Below are 16,509 nucleotides of genomic sequence, written 5' to 3' on the forward strand. Positions count from 1 at the left end.
ATCAAATATTTATTTGCTTTGTGAAAAAACAGCTCAGTTAAAAAAAAAAATATCTAAATGCTCTGGAATGAGGCAAGTCAGTGGCACAGCAAATGCTACATTTATTAAATCAGAAATAGCATCTCTGTTAAGGAACAGAATGAGTCTGTGATTCCAAAAGGTCAAGCTTAGCACTGATTTAATCCCTACCTTGACTTCATGCTCAGAATAAATTGCTGAATCTTTGTACTGGAGAAATATCTTTCAGAACTAGCTCCTTCTTTTTTTTTTTTTTTTTTTCCTTTTTTTAATCTCTAAGAACTCATTGCCTTCTCCTACCCTGAAATACGTTTGTATGCAGAAAACATCTCTGGTATGAAGAGTCAGATCCCTCCAGAAGTACCCTTTGGTGTGTGTATGTGGCATTAGGTCCCCACCTCACATTCCTACCTACATTTGAAAAATATTTTTGGCAAAACATGGACATATTACCAATGTCAATGAGAATCTGCAAGACTCAAGAAAATCTCCTGGGTAAAATGCTTTTAGTTCTCAGAAGGAACCAGATTCACAAACTTTGATTTACTTGGACATTGATTGCCTTCACATAAAGTGTATTAGACAACATTAGACAACATTATGCTGCTTCCTTGAATAACCTGAATTTTGTTTTGTTTCTCTCTCTCTTCCTCTCTCCTTTTTGCCCCATTTCTCTGTCCAGGATCATTTTCTCTTTGATAAGCCAGTGTCCCCTTTGTTAACATGTGCTGGGATGGCACGTGACTGGCCAGATGCTAGAGGAATCTGGTATGTTGTGTGACATGCAGAAGCTTGTGTCATGTTTTAAAGATTATGCTACAAGTCTCCTTGCTTGTCCTAACCTTGTAGTCACTCTGTCCCCATACTCACAGCATGTTCAATTTGATTTAAAAAAAAAAAAAAAAAGTTGGCTTGCTTAATTTAAACAAACAAAAGAATACAAAACAAAATCCAGTAACGAACGGCAGAATGGGACATCATACAACCTACACAGAATCATAGGCATGGCTCCTTCTTTGGGTTTTTATCTCATTTTTTTCTCTTTCTAGATAAAAATTTGATGGGGGAAAGAGCCCATGAGTCACCTTGCAGTCAGAAGAGCTGAGGTTACAAAAGCAGCTCTAACAGCAGATTGTAGCCGTGCTGTCTGCTAGGAACCACTGGCCATACAGCTGCAGGACACCACACTGCAAATTCCTGTCCCCCTCCTCACTGTCAAGTGACAGAATGTTATTTTAATTCCCAGAGCTGAAAATAAGCCTTTCTTTCCAAACAAACTGGTCAAAAAGGAGATATAGAAATTGAATTTCCTAATTTGTTCTAGGTCTGTTTCTACTTTCACAACACACTTGACATATTGTGTGCCTAAATACAGTATTTTCAGTGGAGAGACAGGGGTAATAGCTCTGAGATCACCCACTAGCGGAGGATAGGGGCAGCTGTGCAGTGCATATCATCTGCATCTATCCTGGTATGCTTCTAGGTGTTACCAGATGCTTTAATTCTGAAAAAAATAGGCTAAAAAGGATTCTGAGGAATCACCTAGCCTGTTTTCTTGCCCCAGGCAGGCCCATGATCAGAGAGGATGGGAATTTATGTGGAAAAAAACCCCAACTGTTCTCCAAGCAGTGTCTGACAATACTGGCTCTTGTTCAGAAGCACAGCCAATATGACTACAATGAGCTGAACTTGATTTCTGACAGGGAGCAGGCACTGTGAAACCTGATCACCCCTGAAACCTGATGACCTGCTGTAAATGTGTGAGGATTTTTTTATTTCAACAAGCTTCAGATTAGTGCCCTGGTCCCCATCGAAATATGAGGAAGAGGAAAAGGGTAAAGCTGAGGCATCTCATTCATTGTCTTTACAAAAAAGCAGAAGAAATACCATCAATATAATTACTATCCAGGAATCTGCTGAATAAAACAGACCTTTTTTTTTTTTTTTTTTCCCCTTGTTTTACATGTGAAATATCAGGCAGACTGGAAAAAGATTAGTATGATTGGAAAGTATTTCAGTAAGCCACATTCAGAAAACCCGTCTTTCTCTTGGGAAAAAAAAAAAAAAAGTAATCAAAAATAACGTGTTCTGGAAATTATTTTGCTTATAATGATTGTGATCCTGTCCTTGTTATGGGCTTCAGGACCTATTCCCACTGACTTCACTGTGGCAATGGCACAGTTTAAATGCACTCACCATGGCCTCCCTCTGTGTTCCTTAAAGCAATCAGGAGACATAGACAATTAAGGGGGGGAGCTGAGCCAGGCCAATCTCAGACTCATTGGAAAACCCTCCCCTGAACATTTGTACCTGACTGGAGATGAGGTAACTGGACCTCAAGTGACCATAATGTCAGGGCACAGGATGTTTACACCATCTCAGTGTTGCTTTGGCAAACTCCAAGTGCAAAAAACCCTCTGATGCACAGTAAAAGACCATCTGAAACTCAGGATCTCAGTGAACTTGAACTTTTGAATTTCATGGGTATTTCACGGTTTGTACAAATGTGTCTGATCCCATCAATCACCTTCTGCATGCTGTAGAAAGACTGTAGTAGAAAAGAAAGTGAAGAAAAAGCCAGGAAAAGTGAACTCAGATTTGACCCAGCACTTAAAAAAACGAGTCACATCTGTTTGAAGTAAGCGGGGGTATCTTCAGCCATTCTCACCTTGACTGACAAGGCAGCATCACTAATGTGCTGTCCAGAAGCAACGTGCAGCTGCTGCCCTTGGACATGTAACTTGACTGATGTGGCAATCCAGTGATACCAAGCAATACAGAGAGCACTGGGATTTGATTTAGGGAGGAATACAATTAAGTAAGAACATATTGCTTGGCCCCCAGCAGCATGTAAATGTTAGGGTTTTTTTCCTAGCTACACAGTTTTCTAAGAACAATAAAAACCATCCCTGATGACAGAGGATGCAGAGCTTGGCCTCTCCCTTTGCTGCAACTCCCAGCTCATGCTAGAGGACAACATATTTTTCCTCACTCAGTACCATGGCAGCATGATGTGATCAGAAAAGCTGCTCTTCTTGCTGTGCCTGAGAAACCCCTATAATGCCATTGGCATGGGGGAACCAACTGTGAAAGCAGCTCAATCTCCGACTCCACAGAACAATGTTATTTCGCCACGCTTAACTGCTCCACAGCCCTGAAAGACTGTGAAAAAAATAAGGATAGGGAGAACTATTTTTCAGGGCTTCTCTTTTTAAAGATACTATTTTTTTCCCCTCTCAACCAGGCATAACAATGAGAAGACATTTCTCATCTGGATAAATGAAGAGGACCACACCAGGGTGATCTCCATGGAGAAGGGTGGCAACATGAAACGGGTGTTTGAAAGATTTTGCCGTGGTTTAAAAGAGGTAGTATCTCAATGAGTTCATTACTCCTGCTTGTTTATTGTTGGGCTGTTGTCAGAACTGCTTACTGTGGTTCCGACTGAGCTGACATCTCCAGGAGCAACAAAATAAAGTAACACCAGTCCACATAGCAACCCACACTAATGCAGTTAAAGCAGGAAACATGGGCAAATTGCTAGCTGAGTTGCAGGGGAAAATAAATAAAATATCTTTGTAGCTTTTCCATTCAAATCTTAAGCACAGGCTGGCTGAAAAAATATCCCTTTTTGCCAGTTTGTGCATGTGGGCTGTGGGAATTCATAACTCAAGAATTTGATTTGGATTGCTTGATTTGCTTAAATGAAGACTTTATTTGGTCCAGCCTCCTGGTTCTCATCCCTGAGCAGAGTGGATGCTGCTGAGGTTGTGCACAGGATTCAGAGCTTAGGACCGCTTGGCTCACTGCCACTTTCAGGGAGATACGTGGTTTTGTGATGGAACTACTGATAGCCAGGGCGCCAGGATTTTATTGTGGTCTAGCTATTTACAAAGATAAAAAAGCTTTCATGAGACAGTGTGTGGATTAAAACAGTTTCATCTAGACAATCCATGGCTCAAATCAGCTCTGGGCCCAGTGCAGCCCTGTGTACTGCTCTGGCACAGAAAGAGTTGCTTTATCAGGGAAAGAGGACTTCACTGTGTCCCACAAGCAATATAACTACATGCAGTGGAACTGGTGATGTGGCCAAAAAGTATTATCCACTATTATTTCCACATCCTTCCTGGACAGACTGCCATAGTACAGGGAAGCCTACAGGTTAAGCTATGGAAGACTGAAATGGGTTTGAAATTGTCTTCAAGGCTGTGAGAATATTCAGGCTGCATAAAAGAAGTATTTGTCCTCACTGGGGTCCTTGGCACACTTACTTCACCTGCACTGCTGGAGGAACAGCATTTCTCTCCATCACACTGCTTTTCCTCCTGGGTATGGAAACACATATTGGGCCAGCCTTGGACCTCTTGTTTCATTCATGTCACCTTGGCAAAACAGCTTCTCTGACTCTCTAGAGACACCCCTCTCCAAGAAAATCCCCAGCAAGCTAACACAGCTGTGCACTGCTTCCAAATCACTGCACAGCCCTCAGCCAAAAGAAAACAAGGCCAAGCAGGGACAGCAGGGAGCTACAACCTCTTGGTTTTGAAAGCAGAGGAAGTTCAGGACATCCATAGGGAAGTTGGAGTATGAGTAGGTTTGGGAACACAGAGAACAAAATCACCTAATGGATGCTTCTTTGGTATTGTGGTGGTTAACGGGGACCTGTTAGGTCCAGGGCATACCCATGAGACTGACCAGTGTACAGGGTGGTAGCCCAGGTGACACGGCTTGTGGGTGCTGTTCCCAGATTTGCCTCTGCTACTGTGCTTAGCTCACATTCAACAGAGGTGGAGCTATGGGAAGTGGTCAGGCAGCTTCAGAAACTGCGACCAGAGCAGGTGTCTGAGTCAGGAAATCAGGTCTAGTTTCCCACCATCAATTCTGGTGTCCTCACACAGTATAGATATGATGTTAGGAGAGTCCTTTATTCTGTAGCCATCTGCAGAACCAAAGCATTCACCTGTATTTGCAGAGGTCTTATGAGCATGAGCTGGTTTATGTATCCAATTCTCCTCTGAAGGAGAAGATAACTGAATTGAAATTGTATTTAGATTACAGAAGTCCGGGAAGTGTAGATGAGTGAACAGACCATCAGCCTGTTCAAAGGTCAATAGACCCTTGTGATTTTTCTGCAGATAATTATTTCACTCTCCTTTCTAATCTGGTCAGAGGTCTACTAATGTAAAGCATTATATACAAGCTATGTTGTCTCCTTATAATGGAAGTATGGCTGTTAATACTAAGCATTTAGAAGTCAAGTGTCCTCCCTCGAGAATCAGAGCATCACCATGAAAATTACACAGAGCTCAGCTTCAGCTCCTTTTGTTTGCTCCATAGTGTTTGAGTTCTTTGGCCTTGTGTGTTGCAACCTTGCTCAAAAATACCAAGGTTAGAAATGCATGACAAAAGCCTTATTTCTTATGTGAAGATATGGCTTCCTGGGCTAAAGCTATACCACCATGACAGGGAGCTGTGTGATAAAGAGCCTGCAAGCTAGTCGTTGTGAGAAAATTAAGAAATCCTTGTAATATGCACTGGAGATCTTGGTGCCTGATGAGTGCAAACATCTGCATCAGACCCAAACCAGACTCTACTCAAGTGTAAATTTATGCAACTCCACAGAAATATGGTGAAAAGAATCTCAGCTATAAGCAAACATCTTAAAATTAGACATTTGTATGCTGCCCTTTTCTTTTTGCCTTTTTTTTTTTTTTTTTTTTTTTTTTTTAATTTTTGCCATTATAGGTGGAAAGATTAATTAAGGAACGGGGCTGGGAATTCATGTGGAACGAGCGTCTTGGGTATGTTCTGACCTGTCCTTCCAACCTCGGAACTGGTTTACGTGCTGGAGTCCATGTTAAGCTGCCCAAACTAAGCAAGGTAATTTTAAAGGCCAGTGACATCAGTCAGCTCTTCTGATTTATAAAAGAACACGTGAAAAATGACAGCTTACAGAGACTGCACATTAGCATGATGTGTAACAAGGTCCCAGGGATAATGTATGACTAATTGAGCACACTTTTATTCTGCAAATTATCATAGTTGTTATGGAAATTAATCTACTCAGCAGACAGCCACCAAGACAGGGTGTAATCCAAGGACTGAGAAAAGTATCCGACTCTGCCTGTCTTTCTGGAGATGTTATAGGGCATGGATGATATCATTGCAACAACCTGGCAAATACGCAGAGTAAAAGGCAATAAGCTCAAGCCTGTTTCTTCTGATAGGATCCCAGGTTTCAAAAAATCCTGGACAACCTGCGTCTGCAAAAGCGTGGCACTGGTGGCGTGGACACTGCAGCTGTAGCAGATGTGTATGATATCTCCAACCTGGACCGCATGGGTCGCTCAGAGGTAACCTGTTCTTTCTTTCCCCCCTTGCTTTTCAGCTCAGATCTGTACTGACATGAGTCACTTTCCCTCTGGTTGGTTTTCCTCTGCTGACCTCAGTGGAGCCATGGCAGCTTTCACTCCTGATGAATTTGGTCCAATAGAAGTGCTTACTCAAAGAAAAATTATTAACATGCTTGACAAATATTCCTGTCACAGCAATGAAAAAAACCCAACCCAGAGCAAGTTCCACAAATGTGACTTGCTTGCACCACATGCTGAGTATCTCCGTGGAGAGCACGCAGGGGCTGGAATGGTTTGGTTTTGGTAACAGACATCCCTCAGGATGATGTTTCTCAGCATCTCAGCGCAAACTCTCGGACCTACCTGCCTGCTGGAGTGCCCAGCTATGAAATTGGTGTCCAGCGGCCTCTGCAGTGCTGGACTCGAGACATGTTTGTAAGTTGTACAGCGGGCACTGAGCTAGCTACTGCACATTGGGTGGTACCTGCTGCATCCACTGCAAATTCTTGGGGAAATAAACTGAGATCGAGTCCTAACCCACCCAAGGAGTCAGGCACTGAAAGAAAGACTGGCTTAAGGTGTGTTCATTTTAGTATTCAGTTGTGTACTTTCTCCACAGTTACACAGCAGGACAAAACCAGTCCTTTCACCCCAAAATAATTGAGGAGGAGGAGTTGGTGCCATCTTCAAGTGTCATATGTGGCACTGAGCAGAGAATCCAGGAGAGCTAGGTTTAAATCAGGGCAAAGACTTAAGTGTCAGCTCTGAGCCCTCCATGTTGGACTGTAGGCTATGATAAGATGGGTTCATCACAGACATTTGTTTAGAAGCTATTTCAGTTTGAATGAGTATTTGTTGTGCCAGGGAGTGGAAACGATCATACAGCCTGGTGGTGCTCCTGCTTTCCTGGGAGACTCAAGTCCCAGACCTCATTCCAGTTTCACATTTAAGTATTTTAAAAAGGAGAACAGCTCCTAAGGGCAGATCTACTGGAGAATGGGGGAGAAACAACCGTTTCAGAGTTGCAGCCTCCTTCCACTAGCCCTGCCTGAGCCAAACCCTTATTCCAGGTCATAGGCTGTAAGTCCTGTGGCACCACTACACCTTCCCTTTCCTCAGCTGTGCTCACCCTTGGCAACACTGAGAAAAACCAAGACAAAAATTTACCTTGAAAGATCCTGTAAGTCGAGTGATTCGAGCACTCTGATAGTTAGTTAAGAAACACAGGTTCAAACCTTCTGTCAAACATGTCTTTCACCCTGTCAGAGGTGTGCTGTAACCTCTCAGCTATGGTCAATTGGGCAGGTCCTGGTGGGACTGACGTCTTGAGGACCCTTTTTCTCCACTAGCAATGCAACACACGATTTGGGTTCAGATGCCAACCTGCTTGTACACATCAAGACTTGAAGGGCTGCCTGCTTGCCCAGCAGCAAAATTTTAATTACCTTGGGGGCTTTGCTGCAAGTTAAAACTCCACTGCAAAGAAAAGCATGATGTCAAGGTGTGTTTGTCCAGAAGAGTACAGCTTTAGCATCTTAGATTAAGATGCAGCCCAACACCTGTGTTCAGCCTGATTCTGGGTAGGTTCTCATAACATGAATATAACACTGCAATAACACACCTGGGCTACAACTAGATTCAAACTGGTTCCCAGCCAGCCAGATGGCTTCCCTTCCTTGCTCACCTTGGGTTTTCTGCCACTGAGACAGAGCCAAGTCGGGTCTTCTGTGCTTCTTATTCAGACATGCCCTTGAATGCTGTCACGGACAAGGGTCATTTGGACAGGGGTTTGGAAATTTTAAACTTTGGGATTTCATGTAGGCAGCTATGTACCTTTGGATTTAGACTGAAATAAATAAGAGTGAAAAACTATTAAGCTATATTAATTTGCAAAAACAGTATGTGACAAAGACATTTATTAATCCCTGAAATATCATGTGTGCTTTATACTAAAATAACACTAATAATACAAAAGGATTACATGGCATGATGAACTAACAGGAGTTTTACTGACAGATGGCCTAAGACTATAAAGTTTTGTTTATATGAAGATTACTGCTGAAGTCAATGATGCCTCGTACAGCAAGGATTCAAAAGTTTAAGTCAATAGATAAGATACAATCCCTACCTTGAAGATTTTGATATATAAATAAGACAAGACAAACTCAAGGGGATAGAAATGTTTTATTATAAGACTTTTTTTTTTTTAATACATAATAAAATAAATTCCATTATGTGTTAAATGTGTTTGCAGAACTGAATTATGTTCCCAAAGATGCAAGATAAAATTGTTTGGGTTTTTGCTTTGTTTCAGTTATTGGTCAATGCAAACTTGATATGAAATTCCCTTTCTCCTGCAGGCTGAAAATTCAGACCTCTGATTTCCCAACACAGCTGGTCTGTAAAAGACAATAAAATAAACTGCTAAAACACTGAAATGCTTTATAGTAAAAACAAATCCCTTGAAAATCAGTGACTGTCACAATAAAGAGACAATGGGATTAGGTCTTCACATTTGGTTTTAACAAGTCAGTCATTAAAGGTTGCTAATGAACCATTTCATGAAGATTAAGAAAAATCAGTGCTATAGTTTGCTAGCTAACTCTACCACAGGGCCTGTGGTCCTTGCATGTCACCCCCTGTGGAGAAAGTCTGCTGGGGGCAAGGCACCTTGTACTTTTCAGAACTTCTGAAAAAGGTAACAAAGACACCACTACACCCTGCCATATAGAACTGCCAATTTTGGCGCTGCTCTGGGCCTGGAGCTAATCCCACCCCTCTCAATGTAAATCAAGAGCTGAAAACAAAGGAGTGATGGATGATGCAGAGCCAGCATGAGTTTAGGATGAGTGCCTCCGCTTCAGAGATATAGGTCCTGGGCTTGGCAGAACTGCCTCGGGAGAGCCAGCATGCTTGGCAGAATGAGTAGGACATCTCTCCCCACAGCTGACAAATCATCGCAGCAGGGTTCATGGTCATGTGCTGGGGAACATGTGGTCCTGAGACATGCCTGTGGAGAAGTACGAGACCCTGGTTTGACGAGCTCTCTCAGGCAGTCTAAACGTCTGTGGCCAAACAGGTATTCCTGCCATCCTCCCAGTCCCCGCCACATGAAGGACTCCTACCCCACGCCTCCAGCCGCACTCAGGGCCAGCGTGAATCAGGGAAAGGAGCCTCTCTCTTCCTCTCCTTGCACCACCATCCCAGTTAGTTTCAGTCTGACTCTGTGCTCACAGAGGCACTACCAGCCTGGAACCCAGGAAGACACAGCAAAGGCACTTGCTGATTCAGTGAAAACTGTCTGATGATGCTGAGCACTCACAGCACTGCTGTTTTGGTTTCTTTGTTGCCATACACTGAGTGCAGGGAACACAATGGACAAGCATCCCTGCCTGTGCCAGGCATTACTTCTCAGCAAACATCTGGGAAGGATCCTGCACCCTCATGGTGGTCACATTTGAAATAGATCTCTCAACTCATGACTAAACATTTTATATAAGGATTCCATTACTTTGCTTTACCTATAGGAAAATGAGCAGAAGCAGACTTTGTTAGAAATTTTAAAACTTCTGTTGCTGGCAGTTCAAAGTTAGGGCCAACAGGAGAAGGGAATTACTATGAGTTTCCACTGGACCAGCATGACCCATACTCCCTGTGCCACAGGGTGTGTGATCTCTATGCCATGACCATCCTAACTTATAGCTTTACCAGCTGTCATTGTACTACAAGCCAATTTTCCCTTCCTCTACTAACAACAATAGCTAAAGCTTCTATTACTTTCTTCTTCTTGTAGGTGGAGCTAGTCCAGATTGTCATTGATGGGGTCAATTATCTAGTTGACTGTGAGAAGAAACTGGAAAGAGGTCAAGACATCAAAGTGCCACCTCCTTTGCCTCAGTTTGGCAGAAAGTGATCTTGCTCCTGATGGCAGCACCTGATGGTAAATATGGCTGCCATTCTGACAGAAAGGCACCTCTGTATATCTCTGTATAAATATCTTGTGCAATAAAACACTGCCCAATACCTGATGTCTCTTAGATGCCTGGCTGCACTGGCAGGAACTAGTCTTTGTGCAGCTTTGCTAGGATGTACCCAATACAACCACCTGGGTGTGCTCTTTTGTGGGGCCTGCTTCCCTTCCTTGGTTGGTGATAAAAGTACGACCTCAGTGATACAAAAGGCACAGATGTCTAATTCTGTCCTACATTTTCACTTATGGCCTTACTTACAAGTCTCCCACAAGCACCCTATTTTCATTCACAGACATTTCTCTCCAGTGACTGTCCAGGCAGCCGAAATCTGCCAGCCTGAGGGGCAGGTGCTGAGAAGTGCTCACTGCTTTTTCAGCAACTGCTGGACAACATGGTGAGTTCAGCAGTTAACTGGAGTTGCCTTCAGTCGCTAAAGGAACCCAGTGGTGTCTCTGCATGGGAGCTGTCTCCTCAGTCCAGGATTGGTTCGCACGCAAACATCTTTACCATGTCATCCCAAACCCTCGCACTTTTTCATTCCTGGGGAACTCACCAGGTCACTTCTCAGCTGTTTCCCTCAGGCATCCTTTCTGGCCTGTGGTCTCGGGCTGCAGCAAGCTGGCCCAGAAATCAGCAGGCAAATCAGTTTGCTGATACTCTTCAGCCAACATAAACCTGTCAAGTATGGCCTGCCCCAATCTTCTCCTGCAGCTTTTAGGTTCCAGGTGATGAGGACCAGGCTCCAGTTAACCATCACTCATCAAAGTCTTAGCACATACTGCCACCCTGAGTAAGATCTTCTCCATGGTCACCACTGTTCCATGTGGTGAGCAGCTTGGTAGATATTAAAAATAGCAGACACTAACAGTCCCACTGCTTCTTTTTAGCATACTGAAACATATTCAGTGATTCACAGTAACCACATTCAAAACACCAGTTCTTAAGAAAAAAAAAGTCAAAACATGCTCTGTTGAATGCACTGTCTGTGTTGCTGTTGAGCTAGGAGTAGTATCAGCAGAAAATGTTTCAGGCCTGTGTGGGCAGGAAAAGGACACTCCAAGGTGCCCACTGCTGCTGTAGGCATGCAGTCTTGGGCATGCAGTCCAGTAGTACCCAAACTGGTGCTCTGGAGCCCACTGCAGCACCTTGAGCAATGCTAGTTTAGTTTATAAAACTCATGCACTGTGAGCTCTGGGAAAACATTGATAAAATACTTGTTAGTCTTAGTTTAATTCTCATGTGGTAGGAACTCTCCTAACAAAGCATCCTTCATCAGAAGCCTCTCAGCTGACATCTACTGTGCAGTGTCAGCCTGGCACAAAGCCCCTTCAGGTTTTTCAGTGAGTCGTATCTGAAGAGCTGTGACCGGATAGCTAGGCCATAACCAGTTACAGACTTTAAAAATCACAATTGGAAGTTAATTGAGAGCTAGATGGTGAAGTAGCAGCTCTTGGAAATCAGCATCATGGTGCACTCTCATTTCTTGCTCAGGAGAGCTGTTGCGTATAAAGTAGGTTGGAGCTTCCATAGGATTGCTGTTTCTTCCTCATCTATGTTGGGTACATTCCCTAACATTTTGCTACTGTTTTTCTAAATGGTGGCTAATAATAGTAATTCTGGGGGAGGGAAAGAGAATTCTGATAATTTCACACAGAAGGCAAACAAGTAAAACTGGAAAGACTTCACTGTTAGCTCTCCAAAATATTCAGATCAACACAAAATTCAACTGTGGGCCGAATGTACTCAGATTATAGCTTCTACTCTTTTCTCCTGCTGACTGACAAACCATTGATAGGCAGTGTCCAGCTGGTAGTGTGCATCCAGCAGTGTCCAGCAAAGTCCAGCTGGCAGATATTTACTAATAGCAATCCTGAGGGGTTGTCGTTGGACATGATGATACTGTTTTAATACCTTTGATAATGACCTGGATGATGAGGTGTATTACATGGTCAGCTGGTCCACTGTTGATGCTGAATAAAAGGCTGGTACAGTGGAGAGCAGGGCTGCTCTTCAGAAGGCATTTGACTGTAAATATAGGCTGGGAGAAATATTTTGATGAAGTTCAACAAAGGCAGAGGGTATGTCCTGCTCCTGAGATGGAGCAACTCCATGTAACAGCACAAGCTGGGGGAAAACTGGGTGGAAAGCAGCCTTGCAAGGACTGGTGGACAGCAAGTTGAACATGAGCCAGCAGTATGCCCATACTGGGCTGTACTACACATGAGTGTAACCAACAGCTTGAGGGAAATGATTATTTCCCCTCTGGTACTTGTTTGACTTCATCTGAAGTACCACATCCAGTTTGGAGCTTCTCCAGTACAGTAAAGACAGTGAAAAACTGAACCAAGTCCTGGTCAGAGCCAAAAGAGAGTCAGGGGGTCTGGAGCATGATGTATAATGTGAAACTGAGGGAGCCGGGTTTGTTCAGTCTGGAGAAAAGAAGGCTAAGGGCAGATCCTGCTGATGCCCACAACTGTTGTCTGCATCAGAGGATGCAGAGAAGAAAAGCCCAAGACTTTTCTTGGAGGTGCACAGTAACAGAACAAGAGGCAACAGACACAAGCAGGGACACTGGAAATTTCAGTCTGAGATGAGGAAGACGTTCTGCAGTATGAGGATGGTCAAACACTGGAGCAGACTTGGAGATACTCAAAACAGAAGAAACAAGGTCATGAGCAATCTGATCTAAGTTGGCCCTGCTTTGGGGTTGGGGTGCAATGGGTGGGATGTGTTGGACCAGATCACCTTCAGATCTCCAGTCTAGATAATTCTGTGATCCTGTGATCTAATCAATTACTGCAAAATATCTGTAGATGAGTAAATAAACCAGAAAAATGGCCTGGCCATGGTGTGCTCTGACCAGACTTGGAATTGTAAGTCTGCACAAAATATGGACACCCTGATATGATTTACTTTCTGCTATGATTAAATTGTGGCTTTCTCTGTATTGCCGGCTTCCAACTGTGTCCTTCCCATACAAAATACTCTTCCTCATATGGATTATTTTGTAAAGGCTTGTTATTTGCCATCTACATTTTTCACTTCTGTGATCTATCTCGCTCTCCATGACCTTTATACTGTAAGCAAGAGGAACTCAGCTCATTAATATGAATGATGTATTCTCATTCTGCATTCCACATCACTATTTAGTATTTTAAAATAAACTTGGACAGTCACATATCTATTAACATTATGTCGGACATCTTTACTCGTGTTGCTCCATCATTACGGTCCTCAGATCAGTTTTCTGTCTGCTTGGACCACATTTATCTCCAAGTCAATTTATCTCCATTTATGGACCACATTTATCTCCAAGTCAAAGTACATTCTGGGGCTGGGGGGTGTGGGGAGGTGTGTGGGGATCTGTTCCTGTAAGCCTTCAATGACAGCTTAAAGGCAGCAACACTGCAGTTGCACTGGTTCCAGAGGATACGCTCTGGTGAATGGCTGCAGCAGGAAATAAACAACCTGAAAGGTTATCAGACAAAGAAAAAGAAACATACAGATTATGATTCAACAAGAAGATACTGAAGGTTAAAAAGCTAGGCTGGTGCACTAACCCTAGACATACAATGTTACTTCTTGCCTTCTTACATTTAGTTTTCCCATGCCACCAATTTTGCATTGCTGAGATTCCTTTCTGGCAATAAAACTCTTTCCTGATGGATTCAGACACTGGTTCTCTATAAATCTTTGAAATGTATTTGATTAAATATTCCAAGTAGAGCTATATGCCATGCCTCAAGTACTTTAATAATCTTCCTGATGAACACTTCAGTGACTAGGGATCAGCAAAAGTAAACCCAGGTCATGCTCCACCAAAGCCCACCTGAGGTCCATCAGGCAGTTCATGCAGGGTAAGAACTGAAGAGGAATTTGCCATTAGAGGACAAGGGAAAAGTGGGAAATGTACTCTGAGCTCTACCAGGAAATGGACAATGACTTTGCAATGGGTGCCTCTGTACAACTGTGAACACATTCTTTTGTGTTGAAACTGCCACACAAATATTGATCTAACAATAAATACCTTGTCTAAATGGCTGGGGTGATGGGAATAAACTGTGTTGATTTGCATTTGTACCATAGGGGGACCAAAGGCCTTCAGAAAGCTACAGAACCTTTGACCTGTACACTACCAGAATGTTAGCATATGGACAGACCTGCTTTTTCAAGGCACATAGGCAATAAAGAGACAAAACAGTGGATGAGAGAAGCACAGGCTGAAAGCACAGAAGGAGAGAAGAGCCAAGGGAAACAGAAGTTAAGTAATTTTTAGAGAGACAGGAGCATAACTACATATATCAGGAGGTTCAAACATGCACACGCAAGACAAATGATTTGTGCTGAGCCTGAAACGGGTTTGGAGATGTATTGAACTTCACGCACACAGAAAGTGACCACAAGAAATGCCAGCTCTTGCAACAAGCCATAGCCTGGCTAAGAAGCAGTCAAAAAACTGGAAGGTCCAGGGGTGGCTCAAATGTAAAAGTCAAGCCAGGAGCAGGGTGGGAGCCTGCACCAAGGTGAGGGAGGCAGGAAACCCAAGCCCAGGGCATGGAGCAGCACATGTGGGGCTGCCCTGGGAGGAGGCAAGGGATGCTTCAGGACAGCAAATGAGAAACACACACATATACCGTCACAAAGAAGGCTAAAACTTTACTGTACTTGTGTCCTTGCTTTGGCTGGGATAAAGATAATTTTTCTTCTTAGTAGCTAGAATAGTGCTGTATTTTGGATTCAGTGTGGGATTTGGTATCAGAAGGATGTTGACATATACTGATGATTCCAGTTGTTGCCAAGACATCAAGGACTTTTCAACTTGTCCTGCCTGTGTGCAAGTGCACAAAAAGCTGGGAGGGAGCACAGTCAGAGAAATGGATTCAAAATGGCCAATGGAATATTGTATATTGTACAATGTCATGCTCAGTATACAGGTGAGGGTTGGCTGGGAAGTTCGGGGACTATCTTTTGGGGGACAATTGGGATTGCAGTTTCACTAGCCAAGTACAGGCAGTGCATCAGTAGGCATGTGGTGAGCAACTGCACTGTCCATTACTCGTTTGTATATTCTATTATTATAATTATTATCATTATTATTTGAATGTTATTTTGTTGCAATTATTAAATTGTTTTTATCTCAACCTACAAGTGTCCTTACCTTTACCCCTCCAATTCTCTCTCACATCCCCTGGGCGGGGAGCGTGAGTGAGCAGCTGCCTGGTGTTTGGCTGCCCGCTGGATTGAAACCACAACAGTCCCTCTAGGTGTCCAACTCAAAGGGTTGAGATAATGACAGACCTGAAAACAAATTTTTTAGAAGCAGTCATTGTATTGGTTTAATAGTCGCTAGTTGCAATGGTGTTTCTTTTGCTCTCAAAGTTGGTGTAGTTGTTCTTAAAGTTGCCTTATGTAATACCTTATTTGCAGTATATACTCCCTGTTGTACTGTTTATTACCCGTGGGACCCGGGCTAAAGTTATCGTGTTGTACTGTGTAACGCCGACTTAGGATAGGATAGAAGAACAAATAACGTTATTTGCACTCAGCATCGCCGTCACCTCCGTACTTCGGGAGCCACCTATTGGAAACCATTAATAATTACATCTTCTAACTTTTCTCCACGAAGAGCCAACCTGTGGAGGAGATATCTTCCCAGATCTTCCCCTTCTCCGACAGGCTAATTACAATAGCATTTGAAAAACTGAAAAATTTCTAATATCCTTCAGATGTTGAAACCAGCACGGTCCTATTGCTAGTAACCCTGAATAAAGTTCAGGACTTGTTTAGGGTTAAACATCAGTGCAGATGTGTTGTGCAGCTACTCAACCCCCATGAAGAGAACTGAGGCTACTCAAACCTGACAACAGGCTTTGCAACTATTCACACCCCAGTGATGGGTGATGCAGCTGAACCTGGGATTGAACCAGTGCCAGTATCAGTTGCCCCCATACGAAAGAAATGGACACAGAAGTCATTATGTTTAGAAATGAATGAAGAAGCTACTCCTAGGAAGGAAGATAAGGAAGAGGAAGAAGAAGAAGAGGAAGACAGGATGGTAATCACCACCACTCAATCTCAATCCCTGAGTGAGCTGTGGGATATATGAAAATATTTCAGCCATCATCAAGGTGAGCACATTGCCACTGGGCTGTTCAGATTCTGGAATA

At 43.2% G+C, this 16,509-nt stretch overlaps 1 protein-coding gene across 2 annotated transcripts in view; it reads left to right on the forward strand.

Annotated features, from left to right (window-relative positions):
• The window catches only part of CKMT2 (creatine kinase, mitochondrial 2), a 26,512-nt gene extending 16,117 nt beyond the window's left edge, over window positions 1–10,395 (forward strand). The window contains exons 7-11 of one of the 2 annotated variants that reach the window (XM_026866721.1): window positions 701–786; window positions 3,263–3,386; window positions 5,764–5,898; window positions 6,246–6,371; window positions 10,165–10,395. In XM_026866721.1, coding sequence (XP_026722522.1) covers window positions 701–786; window positions 3,263–3,386; window positions 5,764–5,898; window positions 6,246–6,371; window positions 10,165–10,284 — 591 coding nt within the window. In that variant the 3' untranslated portion in view covers window positions 10,285–10,395. The remainder of the gene's footprint in view (window positions 1–700; window positions 787–3,262; window positions 3,387–5,763; window positions 5,899–6,245; window positions 6,372–10,164) is intronic. The other variant, XM_026866722.1, reaches the window with a different exon arrangement.
• The last annotated feature ends 6,114 nt before the right edge of the window (window positions 10,396–16,509 follow it).

Source organism: Athene cunicularia (genome assembly GCF_003259725.1).
Source record: "Athene cunicularia isolate RWA chromosome Z unlocalized genomic scaffold, athCun1 chrZ_part3, whole genome shotgun sequence".
NCBI classification, from domain to species: Eukaryota; Metazoa; Chordata; class Aves; order Strigiformes; family Strigidae; genus Athene; species Athene cunicularia.